This window comes from Arachis ipaensis, chromosome B4, assembly GCF_059453495.1.
Source record: "Arachis ipaensis isolate K30076 ecotype BB chromosome B4, ASM5945349v1, whole genome shotgun sequence".
Lineage (NCBI taxonomy): Eukaryota > Viridiplantae > Streptophyta > Magnoliopsida > Fabales > Fabaceae > Arachis > Arachis ipaensis.
Window position 1 is genome coordinate 18,298,502 of NC_142439.1, and position 21,100 is coordinate 18,319,601.

Here is a 21,100-nt window from a genome sequence, read left to right on the forward strand (position 1 = left end):
TGAAAAAAAAAGAAGAAAAAGCAGTAGAAGATGAGCAAAATTAATTTAAGAATGGAAGATATAATGGAGATGTGCAACTATATTGTGATTTAGCGTGTATTCCACAGATACGGATCTGTTGAAGTCAAGAACCTACAAAACGCATGTTACGTTTTGCCATACCAAAAACCAAAAAGCTGAGTCACCTGCAAAATGCAGGATACGTTTTGCATGAATCCAAAATCAGAAAGCTGCAACAACCTGCAAAACGTAGCTTCCGATTGGTAGGGAAGCAGATCGATGGCTCGAAACGTGTCCCTGTCCCCTGCATACAGACCAGACCTGCTTTTGTTGACCATGTTTGAAGTCCAAAACGGAAGTTGCGTTTGGCAGCTGGCCAAGCCAAAACGCAGGTTGTGTTTGGCAGTCTTCCCAGTTGCATGCACGCCACGTGTTGGAGAAGAGTGTTGTGGGGTATTTAAAACGCAAAACGCAGAGGGAGAGTTACTAAAGAGTCAAGAGTGTTGTGTGAGGGAGTTACTGAAGAGTGAAGGGTATTGTGTGAGGAAGCTTGTAGGAGGAAGAAGAAGAGTAGACAGCTTAAGTTCATTTGGTTCTTAAACAAAAAATGGTTCGTGATTTTACTAGACTTGAAGATCACATTATTGAGTACTTGGATCATCCCCAATAGATAAGTAATTTTTTTTAAAAAGTTTATGATAAATAAATATATTTATTTAGATTTTGTTTATTTATCTTTTAACAAACAATTTAATAATAATAATAATAATAAAATAATAATATATAATTATTATTTTATTATTATTATTATTATTATTATTATTATTATTATTATTATTATTATTATGCTTAAATCTGATGAAAAAATTGTTATCATGAGTAGTATAATAATAAAATACTTAGTAAGATAATAATAATAAATTATTAATATTTTTTAATAATAAATAAATAATACTGTCTAATAATAATAATAAATTGTTATTATTTTGTAATGAAAAATAAATAATGTTTAATTTTTTTAGTTACCATTTTTATTATGATTATGATTATGATTGTTAACCATTATAGAATACTGTATAACATTTATTATTATTTTCTAATAATAAATAATAAATAAATATTTATTATTATTTAATAATTTATTATTATTTTTTAAGATAATAATAGTAATAATATTGTTTAGTTACCGTTTTATTATTATTATTATTATTATTATTATTATTATTATTATTATTTAGAATTTAATAATTATATTTTTTTTGCAGGCTAACAGAAATTTGTTGTCCAGAAAACTCGATCCGCCCGATACCTTTAATGAAGTAGCTGTAGCGGCACTGGAATTTACTGGGTTTCAACACGTTTTGCGAGTAGGCGAAATGAGAGGTCATTCTGCACTACTAAGTGCCATGGTGGAACGCTGGAGGCCGGAGACTCACACATTTCATCTTCCGGTCGGTGAAGTGACGGTGACGCCAGAAGATGTGAGCTATATTCTTGGTCTCCCGATTAATGAGGAGGCCGTTACGGGTAGATCAAACAGCAGTCACCAGTTTTTAATGGAGAACTGTATTGCGTGTTTTGGTCGGGAGCCCGGTCCGCAAGATCACGTGTTGGGAAAGGTTAATATAGCATGGTTCCGGCGGTGCAGAGACACCGAGCCGTATGACACTCAGGAGTCTGTTGAGCGGTACATTCGGCGCACATTTTCTACGTGCTCGAAACAGTTGTGTTTTCGGATTAGTTGACTATTTCATTGAACTTGAAGTTTCTACCGCTACTTCGAGATTTCCACCGGATTTCAAGATACAGTTGGGGGGCAGCCAGTATGGCACACCTATACAGATCGTTGTGTCGTGCATCACCATACAATCGTAAAGAGATGGATGGCCCACTGATACTGCTTTTTGTTTGGGCGTGGGAGCGTATGCCGCTCCTGACACCAACCACGCCTTACGGTAACTCACAGTGTAGTTGAACCTGGATTGAACTTCTGCAATAACAAACTTCACCTTTATCGAGGTGTCTGCTTCGACCAACGGCCTAATGGCATCTGCAATTGTGTCCGAGTCCAACTTGGTATGATCTTGTGAAATCGTGCCCACGGTGCACGTGTGCTTGCCATTGTATCTCCTGATCTCCCAACAAGCTTTCTTTCGAATAAAGCTAGCTCGGATAAGCCAATCGCACCCTGCACCATACCCCTTGCATTTCATATAGAATGTCTGCGGCTCAAACTCATACACAGTATAATCAACTCCTCTAGAGATAGTGTAGCTTTTGATTGCAGATATCACCGACTCTCTTGAACCAAATTCTGTTCTGACACTAAACTCGCCATCTTCCGCCGCAGCGTTGACTTCACCTACGACATGCGCCCCACCATCAATCAGACAAGGCAAATAAAATAAACACTATAGGAAACTTGAGTTAATAATCATAACATACCCGTATTCGCATACTCAGGAAATTCCGGGGCATGCATGGCTTTGAGATATAGAGTCCGCATAAAAGACGGAACACCAAACGGGTGCTAGCTTACAATCGCATTCGCTTCATTTTGCACTGCCGAATTGCCTGCTAAGTCTCCTTCATCGTTTTCGTCATCGACTTCATAGTTAGTTTCGAACTCCTCTTCACTGTCATTATTATCTTCTTCCCAATCTATATCCCCGAACTCATCAACATTGACCTCCTCGTCGACCGCGTCCAACGCTGACTGCTGTTCAAACGCAACGTATAGCACTATCATCGGCACGTGAAATTGAGTTTGTTGATAAATACACAACATCTGCTGCATACTGGCATCGTCAGTTATGGACATTATTTGAAACTGTATTAGCCCACTAAATACTTGCACAGGACTTCTGTATAAAAGGTTGATCACCCTTTTCAAAATGTGGCTTTGAATGTTACAAAACCCATTTTGCAACTCAACAAAACTCATGGTATATGAAATAGCAAATGACAACGGACATTCACAAACAAAAGTCACTCCTTCATGTGTGTTTGGTATAACCTCACCGTTATAATACACTCACAAATTTGTAATATTTTCCATAACTTCAACCTCACCTAATTCGACTTTTTTGACACACCTAATTGCCAAACAAAATTTAGAACTATTAGATATGTGCAACAAAGAAGAATAGGAGGAGTATAAGTGGAATGAGGCATTTTGAACGAGTGTTGCTTCGTATTTATAGGCAGGCCTCTCGAATAAAATATATTTTTACACAAAACACAACCTGTGTTTTATGTTTTCCAAAAAAAATTCTGACATTTTTAAAACGTAACCTGCGTTTTGGGTCTTCCAAAAATAAAGCTGGCGCAAAAAGTAAAACGCATCCTACATTTTGTTATCTCGAAAAAAATAAAAAATGCCCATCACTAAACGCAGGCTGCGTTTGAACTTCAATGAAATAAAAAAAATTAAAAACCTTTCAACAATCAAAACGCACCTTGCATTTGATTCAATATGCTAAACAAAAAAATTAAAAAATAAAGGAAAAAATAAAACGCAAGCTGAGTTTGTTGCTGACACCATAGCAGTGAATATTTTGTTTATTAGTCCATTTCAAAGCACTACACCCATATGTTTTTCATATGGAAAAAAAATGAGCCGAAGATGAGGAGAGAATTTTGAGTTGTGCAGGACAACGAGTCCAAATGTATCTTAATTCACTCATAAATGAACCAAAATTATATAATGATTGTGATATAATTAACTCAGAAATAAACCGAAATTACATAACAATTGCGACACAATTAACTCAGTTCGAAAACAATCATATAAACAAGACTAGATCATGAACAAAAACACATCAAAAATTATTTTTGGACCAGACAACATTATCAATATGGTAAAAATTCAACAATAACAATAACAATAATGATGATAATGATAACGGTGATATGTATAAGAAGAAGATGATACCGATAACGATGATAATAATGATGATGATGATGATGGAAGAGGAGAAGAAAAAAAGAGAAAAAAAATTCAAATAAAAAAAGGAAGATGAGATAATGATATTATTGGTGATCACGGTAACAAAAGAAAAAAATAACAAAAAAAAAAGAAGAAACTTCGGCAGGTATGCATTAATTTAAAATACTTAATTAGACTTGGTTAAGATTATAAGTTAGATGTAGAGCTTTATTATTATTATTTTTTTTTGGGACTTAAAGCATCTCCAATGGGTGATCCCCATTCACCTTTTTGCTGACACATTGAGGAACTTACCATTGAAGAAGGAGAGAGAGGAGTTCCCTCACGGAATTCAATGTGAAAGAGTCCCTACTCAAATGGACTCAAGCATAACCAATGATAACTTGCCACATGGCAAGTTACCTTTTAAATAAATATATATATGAAATTATAATTAAATAAATAATTATATTAAATAATTAAATAATATTAAATTTAATAATAATTATAATAATTAATTAAATTAAAAAATTATAATTTTATTTAATTAATAATTTATAATAATTATTTAATTAATAATTTATATTAATTATTTATATAATAATTAATATTAAATATTATTTATATTTATATTATTATATTAAATTAGTCGTTGTAAAATTAGCTGTTGCAAAACTAGCTGTTATTATGTTATCTTTATTATTAATAAATTAATATTTTGTTACTCTATATATACCACTTAGATACACTTCTATTTTCACACTATCTACTACTCTTCTTTATCTTCTTCCAAATTTACGAAATCAAAATTCTGCTACTATTATTTTTTGTTCGAAAAAATGGATCCAAACCAACTCAACTCAACTCTTTCTTTAGTGTAACCTCGAATTATCTATTGTGTATTATTGTTATATATGAATTTATTTAATATTAATATCTTTTAATAGTGAATTATTTTTAAATTTAAATATTTAAATTATATTATTAAAAAAAATTAATTACATTAATTACAAGTATTTTAATTAATTAATTAAGTAGGACCACAACAGGACTAAAGTTAGTTCCTCCTAATGGAAAAGAGAGAGATGCTTTGAGTTCCTATTTACTATTTATGACGCAAAAGTTAATGTGGAGTTACTTTTTATGACAGGTGGGATATAAATAGAAACTGAGATGAGTTCCTATTGGAGATGGTCTTAGAGTTTTATTGTTTAATATAATAGTAGATACAATTCCCAAAGTAAGTGTTCCACTTGCACGTGCTCCTTGGAGTCCCCCCCTCCGTTCCATCTCCCTCTCTAGTCTCTACTATACCGTCTATAGCCCCCTTTCACTCTTTCACATCACTTCTTCTTCTCCTTCTTCTTCTTCTTCTTCTTCTTTGCCTATATCTATCTATCTAACTATCTATGATCCACCACATGGAAGAAGAAGAAGCACCAAATAATCCCAAAACAGTCAAACTTGTTCCTGACTGCGGAATAATGCAACAATGCCCTCACCACCACAACCACGCCGGCGGTATATGTGCTTTCTGCCTCCAAGACAAGCTTGGCAAGCTTCTCTCTTCTTCTTTCCCCGCTCCCATTCAACCCTCTTCTCCTTCTTCTTCTTCTTCTCCTTCTCCTTCTTCTCCCCCTCCTCCTCCTTCTTTTAGATCCAGCAACACTCCTCCTCCTTCTTCTTCTCTCCCTACCAAGAAAACCGATCACTACACGCGCTCCCGCCTCCCTTTTCTTCTCGCAAACAAGACTTGTGCTAAGAAGAAACAACACTCCTCCTCCTCCTCTTCTTCCACTTCTGCTGCTGCTGATGTCCTTTTGAAGCGCAGCAAGTCCACTGCAACTCCAAGGAGGGACACCAAGTTCTTCAACAACCATGATATACTCATTCAAGACTTCACTCCCAGAAAGAGAAACGGTTTCTGGTCCTTCCTCTATCTCTCTTCATCTTCTTCTTCCTCTTCCTCCAAGAAGCTTCATGCCAACAACAATGGCGCCACCCCAAGGGTTTCTGCAAGCATTTCCTCAACTTCGGGGTTGACCATCACCAAGCCTACCACTACCACGGTTGCCGGCGGTTTGCAAGAAAGTAGCGACGGTTACGTTTCTGTTTGTTCTTCGTTTGAGCGAAAGGTTTCAAGATCCAGATCTGTTGGCTGTGGTAGCAGCAGAAGCTTCTCCGGTGACTTCTTTGACAGAATCTCAAACGGCTTCGGTGATTGCACTCTCAGAAGAGTCGAATCTCAGCGTGAAGGAAACCATAACAAGCATCACCACCATAATCAGCAGTGCATGAAGGAGAGAGTCAAGTGTGGAGGAATATTCGGTGGCTTCATGATGATGCCTAACACTTCTTCCTCTTATTGGGTTTCTTCCGATCATGGAAGGGTTCGAAGTTGGAGTAGTTGGGCATTTGCAAGTCCCATGAGAGCTTTTACCAGCAGCAACAAAGCTTCTTCTAAGAACAAGAATGATAGAAAGAACAATAACAATGCATCATCATCATCACCAAATTTATCTGCTATTCCTTCATTGCTCACTGTTTCAACCTGAATCACAAGTATACACAATACTAATAACATTATTATGCTCTGTTAATTACTCTAGTATTGTGTTTATTATTATTATTATTATTACTACCATAATACCCTTTTTAGTTTTAGCTTTACTTTTAATTTTCCTGCCACAGTTTTTTTTTTTTTTGGACAGTTGTTTATTTATAATTAATTATATAGATATATTCAGGTGGTTGGATTTGGATTATGATTCATCATTTCAGGTACGGAGTACTCTACTCTCTCCCATTACCATTCATTTATGACACTATTTGGAGAGAGATAGAAAGAGAAGGAACTTTATTATCTCAATGCATTGTTCAGTTCAATTTCGCTGTGTCATCATAGTCTGCTTCTTTTGGTTGTATTCTTTGTAGCTTTTTCATCTTGTAATTTCAGTACTCACAGTATGATGCTATGGTGTAAGATAATGATGTAATTTTTAAGTTATTATTGTAGACTACTCTGTTCAATTCACATTTTCACATGCATACACATGTTTGGTTTGGTTGATGCAAACAAAACCAAGTAGGGGGAATCACACTAGCTAAGCCATGTTATTATGTGTCTATGCTATGTAAATTCAATTTAATCAATCATTAAGCTTATTAATGATATTCTATTTATTATTACACATGGTGGTTGTTATTTTTTGAGTAATAATGTGAATATCTCTTTGTTTATATACAAAAATAAGGTTTGTTATTTTTTTTAGTAGTCAATATTCAATAGTCAAATTAGAGGAACATAGTTGGGGAATAGATAGAGTTAGAGTGGTCCCTCGTATGTTGTATTCACCAACACGATCTTGTTGTAATCAAAGTTTGTAGCATTTATTGTAGGCTTTTGTTTGCAAGTACATGACCACTTTCCACTAATATTTTAGTATTTTGATATCTCTCTCTCCAACGTTTATTGTCAGTAGACGAAGCAAAAGAACATGGCACCAACGGCTAAGTGTGATGATAACTTAATTTATTTAATCCAATGTTAGTGTAAATAAAGCTGTCATGTTGTGTTATACTAATGGTTATTACTGATTAGCGGTGACTGTGTATACTAAACATTTTAGTTGCCACTGTGATAAACTGTGCTAATAAATGGGAATGTTTTGCTTCATCATCGATTTCATAGAAATTTATGGATCGTTTGCAATACATAGATTTGCAAATTAGTAAGCACTATGTATGGTGATGATGATGATGGTGATGATGATGATAATTATAATTATTATTTTGAAATGTATGCTCTATTATTATTTCTTTTTTTTGATAGACAGGAGGGTCAAAGGCCCATATGCTCAATTATTATTATTATTATTAAGCTATCTTACCATGAAAATATGCATATATTCCTTAATTAAGTATTTAAGTGATTGATGATCATTTGTGCCATCTCTGCCATCATTAATAACATACCTATTTTTGGGGCCATCAAAGAAAAAGTCACTTTTATGATGAGAGCCATAAAATGAAACATTTTATTGTCCACATGCACCATTTTGTTTAGATATACATCTTTTGGTTTTTCCAGCTTTGTGCAAGTGAGGTAGCTATTTATTTGGAAATGGACGAACGAGTATTAAAAAATATTCAATATTCATTTTACATGTATATTGTAAGTGACCAAGTGCGGAAGACAATTAAGGCACTGAGTGATCTAATAATACAAAGTTAAATAGCATACACAAAATCTCAAATATAATAGACTTAGATATGTTTAAAATAATATTAAATTGCATAGATAATAATAAAAAAGGGGCATAGCCAATTAGCCATGAACTAAAAGCTAATGCAACATAATAATGATAGTAAAATAATATTAAAAAGAACAAAATCTAACTAGTCCAAAACTCATACTTAGCTTTAAATTCCTAAAATGTTTCTTGATCACTGCCTGTGTATGATATTATTGATATGGATAGGTAGATAAAAACAAGAGCAAGGTTCAAGAGTTGGGAGCGTGGTTGGGTGGTTATTAGGTATGGGTGGCCCCACAGTGTTCTCTAGGTTGATGATGTTGATGAAGATGTTGATCTGACCCTATGATTCAACAGCATGTTTCGGAGCTCCACTGGGTCAATTTCATTGGCGTGATTAATGGGCCTGTAGTAGCCCGTGACTGGATCTGGGGCCCAAGCTGAAGAGGCCTTGGAACCATCTTTTGAGCCCACATCTTTGTCCTCAATCTTGCCCACCATACCATTCCTGTTCACCATCCTATCCAACCCAACCGTCGTTGATACATTTGATGCCACACCATACCCTCGCCTACCATAACATTTGAAAGCCAGAATTATGTCAAATTAAAATACTAAGGTTGTGTTTAGAAGAAAAACTAACAGTGAGAGACAAAAATTGGAAGACAGATATTGAGACTAAATATTATATTTGGTGTAAGATAAATATAAAAGTTGAGAGACAGATTTAAAATTTGAAAAATTAAATGAGAGTATTTTTGAAAAGAAATGTTATTAAAATTTAGTTTAGAAAAGATGAAATTATGTGTCTTGAAACTAAAATTTTAGTTTCAAACACACTATTAAATCTCAAATTCTCATTCTTAATTCCAGTCTCTAAAAATAAACCCTACCTAAAGGAACTCCAGTCTCTAAAAATTTTTATATAACAAAACCAATAATATTATTCATATACCAAATATTTTTTTGACATATTTATAAAAATAGTGTTATTAATTAACTTAATAATTAGACTATATTTTAATTAATAAAACAAAGAAAATTCGTGCTAATTGTAAAGGAAAAAAATTATATCTACTATAAAGAGTATTCGCATAGTGGGATTGGTGTAAAATAATATAATTCACAGAAATTATCAAGAAATATGATATCTATACTTCAATACTATACGTACAATTAGTGTCTATTAATAAAGTAGTTTCCTTATAATAAGGTTATCAATATTTAGTGGTTGCTCTGCTCAAGACTACAGAGCATGGTATAGGCAGATGTTGATTCTGGTAGGATGATTAATACTAAATTTATTTAAATTTCCTACTTCTCACCACAAAAAGATTTAATTGTTTCATTCCGTGTCTACAACATTTTCTTTCAATGTAAACAAGTTTTAAACATACATTTTAGTTGGCGTATTATATAATTGAAATCAATGTTAAAAGATCTGCTAAACAGAATATCAGCATGGTTACATCAATTATCAGAGAAAACTGCAGAGTTGATGTTCTATTATATATATAGGAGGGAAAAAAAAGGAAACAAGAAAGAACAAGCGGTGGCAGTTGATCATTGATATAAATAAGATGAAAGAATGGAAGAATAAATGAGAATGAGACTGACCGGTGAGGAAGAGAAAGAAGGGTGAGAAAACGGTTAGCTTGGGAGAGAAAGCGAGGCATGGTTATAGTGTTGGTTTTCTGCTGCGGAAGCTATATATATATTATTCTATAGAGAGAGAGAGAGAGAGAGAGAGAGAGAGATTGTAGTGTGCGTGGTTGGAGAAGAACGTAACGCTTGGCTTCCGCAGCAGACTACAACCACCTTATTCTTCTTCTTCTTCTTCTTTTTCTGGTTTCTCACTCTCTGTCACATACAGGGGGTGAGGCGCTGCCGTATATATACAAGATTAACGATCTTCTTTTTTAGGGTTTGCCTCTACGTTTACGGTTAGCAAATAAAATATTAAGTTTGTTTGGGTGTGATCATCGAAAAAGATTTTTTTTTAATGATATTTTTTTTAAAAAAAATTGTGATCTTATGTTTAGATATGTTATGTAAAAAAAATTTTTATTTATTAATTATGTGTTTATTTTGGTGTTATTATTTTAATAAAAAAATCTTTTTTCAATGAAAGAAGATTTTTTTTTATTTTTTAACGTGTTTGACAAATTTTTAGTAGTAAAAATAAAAATATTAGAAAAATAAAAAAACATTTTTTTTGAGAAGTTGTAATTTATATCTTTTTTTAAAAGATCTTTTTTAAAAAAAGATATTTTTCATATAATAAATAAATAAAAAAGTACTTTTATATTGTTATACCCAAACATAATTGATAGATAAAAAGATCTTTTTGTATGAGATATTCAAACATAAAATTTTTTTAGTTTTTCATAAGATCTTTTAAAAGAAAATAACTCGAAAAAGATCTTTTCTTAAAAGCTCACCCAAACAAGTCCTATGTTTGGATAAAATAAGATAAAAGTACTTTTTTGTTTATTTATTATTATTATGTGAAAAATATCTTTTATTTTAAGAAAAAAGATCTTTTAAAAAAAGAGGTGAATTGTAACTTCTTAAGAAAGAAATTTTTTTAATTTTTCTAGTACTTTTATTTTTACTATTAGAAATTTACCAAACACACTAAAAAGTAAAAAAAAAAAGATATTTTTTCATTAAATTTTTTTATTGATTTAATAGCGCCCAAACAAGCACGCTATATTCACCCAAATTTTACTAACTACTTTATTAATTTAATTCAGACAAAATAAATAAATTTAAACTAAAAGTGTTTTTGAAATTTTTCAAAAATTTTGAAAACAAAGAATTTAGATTATGTTATGTTAGGTTAAAAGGGTGTTGCCGCGATAGATTCAATGAGATAATAAAAAGTAAGTATTTACGGATTAGATTCCGAAGGTTGTGGTAGACTTAGAGAATGGGGGTTGAATCTATGCCTTCCTTTTTTATTGCTGAAAAGACCCTTTAAAACAAACTTTCAATTCTGATTCTATTCGTACTCAACAGCGAAAATTTATGAGACAATTTATTTTTGTCTCATGAATACCAGAAAACAGAACACAGCAGATAAGGAAAAAGCTAACACCAGCATGTATCCTGGTTCGGTTGGCTTGTGCTATGCAACCTACGTTCATTCTCCTCCACAACAATGGAGGAATTTCCACTATAGTTAAAAGTATTACATACACCAATTTCATAGAATTGATCCAATCCTTTCACACTCAAGTTCTAACCTAACTTGACATTGGCTATGCTAATACATAACTCTTCACTCTTAGTGCTAACCCAACTAAGAAAGGGATACCCAACAGGTACAAGATACAAGACACTTAATCGACCTAAAGAAATCTGAAATAACTCTAAACTTTTCTCTCAAGTGTTTCACTCAGCCTTTTTCCACTCATAGCTTTTTCTTTATCTCTCTCAATATACCTTTTCACTCAAGAAATTACAGAAAGATAAACATTGAAAAGTAAAATACAATCTATAAAACATGAAGGAGATTGACTTCATCAACAGCCTCTGTGCTATGCGAAAAACCATATTAGTAAGCCTCTGATTCAGTTCTTTATACTGGCGGAATGCACCTTTGACTAGGAAACACTGTCCAGTTAGATGAACTTCTTCAAAGAGCTCTTCTCAGAACATACACCTCAGGTTCACTGGTTTTCTCTCCTTGGCTTCTGAATGAACAGCAAGACTTCTTTTATCTCCTTGCATGTTACTGGGTTTACCTTCCTAGGTCAACTTCTTGAGCCTTGAGCTTCACCAACCCACAGACTAACTTTCTCTCATTAAACCTCAGAGTAGAAACTTTGCTTCTGACTTCTCCATCTTGACCGAAAGCCATAAAGTAGCAACCACAAGAGTCTTCCAATGGTCAACTTGATCTAAGCCCTTGAAAACCAACTTGGTCCCCAAGACATGTTTGAGACCGTGGATTTACAGTAGAGAGGAACAGAAATCCTCTTTTCCATATAGCTCGAAACAAAGTGACAGAGAGTTGAAGATGAAGAGAAGAAAGTGTGTTGCATGTATAAGGAAATGGGTTACCTTTAATCTTTACCTAAGCTTGATTTGGTTTGAAATGGTTGATTTGACTTCTGCCTTTCAAGCTTAATCTCTCTCTTTCTTTCTTCTTCGGTGAATGGCGTGTGGGAGAAGCTCTCTTTCTTTCTTCTGTGTTTTCTGACCAAGAACAAAAAGTGAATGTTGATTTTGTGAGAGTAGGTGAGAGGGGTTTGCTTGCTGAAATCAAATCGGGTTTGGATATGGATATGGTTTGCTTGGCCTGTTTTGATGTCTTTGGCTTTGTTTCTTTGGACTTTGCTTGATTTATTAGCCCACCAGCCTTGTTGTTTTATTTTGTTCCAATTGGGCTGCTTAAATTGAATTATGGCCTGCAACATATAATAAATAATTAGCAACATACACTTATTAATTAATCAACACTAATTATTTATTTTGCCAAAAATAATATTTGTCATCACTAATTAATTTAGTTAATTTTTTAACTCAACAATCTCCCCCTTGATGACAAACATAATCAAGCAATAACCAAAAGGAATTAAATTTTAGTAAAGTTAGAAAACTCCCCTTTGATTGATGTTTCTTGCTTTAGTGTTGCTCCCCCTTTTCTTTTCAAGAGTAGCTCCCCCTGGATTTAGGCTTTCCTCTTTGTTCCTGTTTACATTAAACTTACAAAAGAACTGTACAATATGTAACTTGACTAAGGGATACTACATAACCAGCAACACATATAACAACAAGTTTCAATTGTTATGTCAATACAGTCCATTCAGCAGCAGTAAAAATCAATCAATTCAAATGCAATTCAGCAATTCAGCCAGCCTATTACTCCCCCTTTTGTCATCAAGGGTGGATAAGAGGTAAGACCAACAAAAACATCTACTGTAAACTCTGCAAGAAAGAGTTAGTGCACAATCCATCAAATGAAGTAAAATAAACTTAAGTGCAGCAGTATCAAAGTTATTACAGTCATCCAAGAGAATAGAAGTAGTTCAAAAGTAGCTCAATGAGCAGAATTCATGAGACAAAACTAAGATCACAGCAGCTTCATGTAACAATCCTAGGCATCAGAACCGTCTCCCTCCGAATCAGCTTATTCTTCAACGTCAGTGGCTGGATCTTCATCCTTTTGAAGGTTATCAATGAATGTCATAAAAATCGCCACTCTATCCCTTGATTTCCTTAGGAAATTTTCATGTTTGCTTGCTAATTTCCTTTGCTCTTTTCTCATAGCAATAATGTGATTTGATTGGGAAACAAACTCCTGAACAACATTTTTGACCACATTCAGCAGAGCGGATTTCTTCCCAGTAGAGATGGATGTACTCTCAGAGGAAGGAGAAGGAGATTCCTCAGGAACAAAGTCATCATCTTCATCATCTAAGACCACCCTTTCAGATCGAGTAGGTCCTTTGGGCTGTTTCACTGAACCACCCCCTTTTAGGTATGAATGTCTATTTTGATAATTCTCATTGGTCAAGTCAACACCAAAATACTCAAATATGCAAGTTAGAAACATGCCATAAGGAAGTGCTTTGTCTTTTTCACTCCTAACAGAATTAAACATGTATCTAACCATCAAATATGCAAATAAAATTTCGGTTTTGGTGAGAAGGGCATATAAAACAAGAGTATCAGTGTAGGAAACCCTTTGATATAAACCACTTTGAGGAAATATAATGTGGTTGACCATTCGGTGCAACTGAGCACGCTCATATCCCAGGGCTTTGTGAGTGTGTGTGATGTCATCAATTAAAGAAACATGTTCACAGATGTGAGCCAATGCATCATTGTAGGAAATACCAATACCATCATCCCACTTAACTGAAGTCTAAGCACAAGGTCCAACATCAGTATACTTCAAAGCATCACTGATAGTTTCATTGTTTAACACTATGTCTCGGCCCTTTATATATGAGTGAGCAGTGCCTTCATGATATGTCATGTTGGCATAAAATTCTATGACTAATAAGGAATAAACAGACTTTTTGATGTCAAAAAGGTGATTCCAGTCCAGAAAAATCAAGTTATCAACAAATGGAAAACCTTTTCTTTTCAAAGATGGCAAATCAGCTAGAAAAGATGGACATATGGCACGATACTGAATAACCCCCTCATAAAAGTCATTGTTCATGGTAGATTTGAATCTATAAGGGTTGTAGTTTGAATGAGAGGTCAAAAAATGAGCTTTGTGATCAAAAGGGCGAATGTTCGGTTCTTTTATTGATTTAAGAGGAACTCGAGCTTTACCTCATTGAGAGCCCACAGGAACTGACCTGCATTTGGGCTGAGTTGGCTCGGGAACTAGTTCCTCAACTGCTGGACGTTTGCCTTTGGAGGAGCTTGGTTTTGAAGAACCAGGTTTTGAGGAGCCTGGTTTGGAAGGCGTCGCCTTTGGTGGTGGCATCGGCTTGGCAGAGGCAGGGAATCTTGGTGTGGTCTTGGTCCGCGCCATGGGAGCAGTTCATGGAGGAGAGGTAGGATGAGAAGGAGAGAGTGTAAAGGTTTGGTCTTGGGAGCGAGTTGATGGTTTGGTGGATCGCTTGAGAATTTTCTCACGAGGAGGCCTTTTAGCCAGGGTTTTCGTCCTCATTTAGTAAGTTTTAGGCTTTTGAGGGAAGAAAAGCAGTAAAGTGAGTGGAAGAAACCGAGGAGTTGAGGAGAAGTTAATGGAGGGAAGAGAGAGAGTGTTGGTAACCGTACCCAATAGCAGTTTTTCACAAACCATGCAACTGCATTACTTTTGAAAAGACTTGAAAAGACATGACCTCATAAAAGAAAGATTTGATTTTAATTTTAAAAGGAAGGAAATAAATTTTAAATTTCGAAAACCCTTTTTTTTTAAAAAATAAATCACACTGAAAATCCTTTTGGACCAGAAAACATTAAATGAAAGCCCTTTAAAAATTTAAACACACAAGCAACAAAAATATTAACCAAACAAAAATATAACATTCATATTTGGACCCAGAGATGGTTGAATTTAAGAAAACACATTGGACCCCTCTAGATTTGATTTTTGAGGTTGGCCCAGATCAATTTACACTTGAAACAAGCCCAGAACATGCTGATTAAGGGGAACGTTCTTCTTCAGCCCAGAATTGTCTCATACCTGTTTATGAGACAAAAAGCTCCAGCAAATACATCAGCAATTTTCAAACAAAGAATCATAACTCAATTCCTAGACTAGTCCTAAGCATGCAGAATCTGTCCTCAGACAGTGGTTTAGTAAAAATATCTGCTAATTGCTCCTCTGATTTAACAAATTGAATGCTAATATCCCCCTTTTGGACATGTTCTCTTATTGAGTGAAATTTCACTTCAATATGCTTAGTCCTAGAGTGCAAAAATGGATTTTTAGAAATATTAATGGCACTCATATTATCACACATCAAGGGAATATTTTCAGCATTTAATTTGTAATCGGCAAGCTGTGTTTTTAACCATAAAAGTTGAGAACAACAAAAAGAAGCAGCTATATACTCAGCCTCTGCAGTGGATAAGGCCACTGTTGGTTGCTTCTTACTTGACCAAACATTTAAAGACTTTCTAAGGAAACAACATAGGCCTGGAGTGCTCCTTCTATCAACTCTATCACCAGCAAAATTTGCATCACAATAACCAACTGCAGAAAAATTATCAATCTTAGGATTCCAAAGACCAAAATTGGATGTGCCATAAACATATCTAATGATCCTCTTAACTGCAGAAAGATGTGACTCTTTTGGTTTGGATTGGAACCTTGAACACAATCCAACACTTTGCACAATATCGTGTCTAGATGAAGTTAAGTACATAAGAGAACCAATCATTCCTCTATACCTAGTCTCATCAACATCTTTCTCAGTTTCTCCCTTATCTAATTTTGAATTAGGATGCATGGGAGTTCCTATGGGTTTGGTATTTTCCATACCAAATTTCTTAACTAATTCCTTGGCATACTTCTCTTGATGAATGAAAATACCATTTTCATTTTGTTTAATTTGCAGTCCAAGGAAAAAATTAAGTTCACTCATCATACTCATGTTAAATTCACTTGTCATGAGTTTTTCAAATTCAGAACAAAAGGATTCATTAGCTGATCCAAAAATAATGTCATCAACATATATTTGGACTAGAATAAAAGAATCATTAGAATTCTTGACAAATAGAGTTGTGTCAGCGGTGCCTCTTTGAAAACTATTGTTCAAAAGAAATGAGCTAAGTCTCTCATACCAAGCTCTAGGAGCTTATCTTAAATCATAGAGAGCTTTAGATAATTTGAAAATATGATTAGAATGCTCTTTATTTTCAAAACCAGAAGGCTGCTCCACATACACTTCTCTATCTATCACACCATTCAAAAATGCATATTTCACATCCATTTGATATAATTTAAAACCACAAAATGCAACATAAGCTAAGAGAAGTCTTATGGCTTCCATTTGGGCAACAGGGGCAAAGGATTCATCAAAGTCTATTCCTTCTTCTTGGTCATATCCTTGTGCCACTAGCCTTGCCTTGTTTCTTGCAATGCTACCATATTCTCCTAACTTGTTCCGAAATATCCACTTGGTGTCGGTCACTTTCTTTCCACTTGGCCTAGGAACCAAAGTCCAGACTTGGTTCTTCTCAAACTCAAGAATCTCATCCTCCATTGCTTTAACCCAAGAAGGGTCACTAAGGGTTTCCTTAACATTTTGAGGCTCCATTTGAGAGAGAAGGGCAGTGTTTGTCTCTTCATTTACCTTTCTAGTTGAGGACCGTATCCTAACCCCATGAGAGACATCTCCAATGATAAATTCCTCTGGATAATTCTTCAAGAATCTCCATTCACGAGGTCTGGTGGACTTGGAGGCAGATTCAGTCACCAAGGAATTCTGGGTATTGCTGTTTCCAGGATCTCCTTCAGATTCATGAGACAAAATGGAATTGTCTCTTGAATTTTCAGCACTTGCATTTTCTAGTTCAGCTTGACAAGAATTCTCCTTTTCATGATTTTGAGCAGTTTCATTTTCCTTTTGAACTTAATTTCCTGCATCACAATCTTCCAAGATGCTTTGCACCAAGTTAGTATCATAAAATGTAACATGTATGGACTCCTCAATAATCCTAGCATCTTGATGATAAACTCTATATGCTTTACTAGTTGTGGAATATCCTACAAACAAACACTCATACGTCTTTGGATCAAATTTATCCAAATTATCCTTGTTATTTAAAACAAAACATTTGCATCCAAAGATGTGCAAGTAATCTAAGTTTGGTGGGTAGCCTTTCCAAAGTTCATACGGGGTTTTCTTCAAAAATTTCCTTATGATTGTTCTATTCAAAATGTGGCAAGCCGTGTAATCGCTTCCGCCCAAAGAAATTTTGGAACATTACTCTCACAAAGCATAGCTCTTGTCATCTCTTGTATGCTTCTATTTCTTCTTTCCACAACACCATTTTGTTGTGGTGTTCTTGGATAAGAGAAGTTGTGAGATATTCCAAATTCCTCACAAAAGAATTCAAACAAATTGTTTTCAAACTCAGTTCCATGATCACTTCTTATAGAAGAGATTTTTAAATCCTTTTCATTTTGAAATTTTTTACAAAAAGGTTCAAAGGCCGAAAAGGCTTCATTTTTGTGTGCAAGAAATAAAACCCAACCAAACCTAGTATAGTCATCCACAATCACTAAACCATAATGTTTACCACCTAGGCTTTGAGTTCTTGTTGGACCAAATAAATCAATGTGTAGCAACTCAAGTGGTCTTTTAGTAGAGATGTCTTTCTTTGGTTTAAAAGAACTTTTTGTTTGTTTTCCCATTTGACAAGCATCACAAGTGATGTCTTTGTCAAACTTTATCAAAGGAAGACCTCTTACTAATTCTTTCTTTACAACTTTGTTTATTTGAAACATACTTGCATGGCCCAATCTCTTGTGCCATAACCACTTTTTAGATTCTTTAGAATGAAAACAAGCTACATTTTGATCCTTTAGTTCATCAAGAGTAAGTCCATACATATTATTAAAACGCTTGGCAACAAAAAGCACTTCATTTGTCTTCTCATTAACAACACATCATTCAAGTCTATTGAAAGTCACTAAATATCCTAAATCACATAGCTGACTTATGCTCAACGGATTGTGCTTCAAACCACATACCAAAAGTACATCATCAATGAAAGTAGATTGTTCATTACCTACTTTTCCAACAGCAATGATTTTACCTTTACCATCATCCCCAAAAGTCACAAAACCTCCATCATACTTGTTTAGTTTGATGAAGTAAGTAGACCTTCCAGTCATGTGCCTTGAACATCCACTATCCATGTACCACATGTCTTTTTTGTTCTTGGATATTAGGCAAATCTGTATAGAGAGTTTCAAGTAGCCTTAGGTATCTAAATTAATTTGGATCCTTTGAAGTTAATCCATCTTGGTTTCCCAAGTGCATTAAAATCACAAACAATATTGTAAACTTTGTTTCCTACAACTCTCTTTTCAATGAAACATTGTGCATATGAGTGACCAAATTTCTTGCCATTTACACAATGATTTTCTTATGCATGTTGCTGAAATTTAGATGAGCTACTATGCTGGAAATGATTAAATGATTGAAGTTTTCTGGTTTTTGGAAGAGATGCATTTCTTTTGACAAACTAATTTTTGTTATAATTATTCCTCTTTGCAAAAGTATTTTCACCAGAATTTTTGAAAAACTTTGGATTTTTCGAAAATGAGGTTTTGTTATAAAAGAGTGGTTTCTTGAAAGCTAATTCATTTTTCGAAATGTATCCCAAACCTGGCCTGTTTGAACTTGGTTCGGTTCTTGGTGAAGGCTCAGTTTCACTTGTGTATATTTCATCAAATTTTTCTTCAAATATTTGAACATATCCAATACCAGATTTGTTTGGTATGGTTTTGGTATTTGATGAAGAAGCCACAAACTTTATAGAGGAGACATTGGAAACTGCATCTTCCTTGGCTATATAACCTAAACCAGATTTTTCAAATAATGGTCTTTGACTTGCAAGTAATTTGTCCAAGTTACTAGAATTTTGAGCAAATTTTGTTAAGTCACCATTCAGCCTTTTAATCATATCATTTAATCTTTCATTTTCAGCAATTAACTCATGAGAAGGATCCACAATGTGCTTTCTTTTTAATTTTTCAAGTTCAGATTTTAGAAATCTGTTTTCTTCAACAATGTCCAAAGCACATTCAGTTTCCTTCACTTTTTCTTTTAAAAAATTATTTTCAGCTATTAACACATCTCTTTCAAATCTGCATTTATTATACTTGTCAAGAAATTTTGATGTGTTTAAGGTGAGATCATCAATAATAGCATGTGAATCATCAATGGTCAAATCATAATAATTTACCTCATCAAGATTGTTGTTTCCAGCCATGAAGCAGTCTTTATCTTCACGTTTAGATTCTTCTACTTCATTTGAGTCATTCTCAAGATCCTCCCAAGCTGCCATGAGCACTCTTTTCCTTTTTTTCTTTCCTTTGTCCTCTTTCTTGAGTTTTGGACAGTTTATCTTGAAGTGTCCAGCCTCCTTGCAATGATGACACGTCACTTTGCTCAAGTCCGTCTTTTGTTCCTTTGAACTTGAACTCTTGTACTTGCCTTTGTTCTTCATCATCTTTCTAAATCTCCTAGCAAAAAATAAAAGCTCATCATCTGAAATACCATCACTGGACTCACTCTCTTTTGGTTCTATTTTTGACTTGAGGGCTAATCCCTTTTTCTTTGAGTTCGAGTTTGTGTGTGTGGTTTCATAGGTAAGGAGTTTTCCTCTCAGCTCATCATAGGTTATGGGGCTTAGGTTGTTGCCCTCGGTTAGGACAGTGGCAGTGGTTTCCTATTCTTTTGTGAGGCTTCTAAGGAGTTTTCTTATTAGGGTTTGTTCTGAGTAGTTTGTACCTATAGCATCAATGTTGTTGATTATGATTGAGAATCTCTCAAACGCTTCATCAATGCTTTATCCATCCTTCATGTTGAACATCTCATATTCTTTTCACAGCATATCAATCCTCGTTTCTTTGACCTGTTTAGTGCCTTCGTGTGTAACCTGGAGTTTTTCCCAGATTTCTTTGGCTGTCTTGCATCTAGACACCTTCCGGTACTCTTCAAAGCTGATAGCACAGTGAAGAAGGTTGATTACTTTAGCATTCATCTCTATCTTCTTCTTATCATCTTCATTCCATCCAGCTTCTTCTTTTGGAGTCACCACTCCATCAGCACTTGTTTTTATTGGGATCTTGGGACCGCTCACAATAATCTTTCATATGTTGTAGTCAATGGATTGGATGAAGATCCTTATCCTTTCTTTCCAGTAGGAATAATTCTTCCCGTTGAAGAAAGGTGGCCGGTAGTTTGACTGGCCTTCAGTGAGGGTGTAGGCAACTGTGGTTGTGCCCAAGTTGTTCGCCGTTGGATCTTTGCTCCAAGCGGTTAAGCTTGATTCTTGAGATCTTAGCTCTTGATACCAATTGAAGGTTGTGGTAGGCTTAGAGAAGGGGGGTTGAATCTATGCCTTCCATTTTTATTGCTGAAAAGACCCTTTAAAACACACTTTCAATTCTGATTCTGTTCGTACTCAGCAGCGGAAATTTATGAGACAATTTATTTTTGTCTCATGAATACCAGAAAACAGAACACAGTAGAGAAGAGAAAAGGTAACACCAGCATATATCCTGGTTCGGTTGCCTTATGCTATGCAACCTATGTCCAGTCTCCTCCACAACAATGGAGGAATTTCCACTATAGTTAAAAGTATTACATACACCAATTTCACAGGATTGACCCAATCCTTTCACACTCAAGTTCTAACCTAACTTGACATTGGCTATGCTAATACCTAACTCTTCACTCTTAGTGCTAACCCAACTAAGAAA

The 21,100-nt window shown here is 34.6% G+C and overlaps 2 protein-coding genes across 2 annotated transcripts; one reads left to right on the plus strand and one right to left on the minus strand.

Moving 5' to 3' along the window:
* Positions 1-5,193: 5,193 nt before the first annotated feature.
* LOC107639038 (uncharacterized) lies at positions 5,194-7,100 on the plus strand. The gene is made up of 2 exons (XM_088483070.1): positions 5,194-6,490; positions 6,676-7,100. The coding sequence occupies exon 1, from the start codon at positions 5,338-5,340 to the stop codon at positions 6,481-6,483; it is 1,146 nt and encodes a 381-aa protein (XP_088339196.1). The 5' UTR covers positions 5,194-5,337; the 3' UTR covers positions 6,484-6,490; positions 6,676-7,100.
* Positions 7,101-8,490: 1,390 nt separating this feature from the next.
* On the minus strand, positions 8,491-9,860 carry LOC107639040 (late embryogenesis abundant protein Lea5). Its single transcript, XM_016342453.3, has 2 exons — positions 9,802-9,860; positions 8,491-8,755 (listed from the first exon to the last, which is right to left on the minus strand). The coding sequence occupies exons 1-2, from the start codon at positions 9,858-9,860 to the stop codon at positions 8,491-8,493; spliced, it is 324 nt and encodes a 107-aa protein (XP_016197939.1).
* Positions 9,861-21,100: the final 11,240 nt, after the last annotated feature.

Coding starts and splice junctions, on each gene's coding strand:
- LOC107639038 (XM_088483070.1), top strand. CDS start 5,338: ATGATCCACCACATGGAAGAAGAAGAAGCACCAAATAATCCCAAAACA.
- LOC107639040 (XM_016342453.3), bottom strand. CDS start 9,860: ATGCCTCGCTTTCTCTCCCAAGCTAACCGTTTTCTCACCCTTCTTTCT. Junction 8,756..9,801: donor CTTCTTTCTCTTCCTCACCG/GTCAGTCTCATT, acceptor ATGTTATGGTAG/GCGAGGGTATGGTGTGGCAT.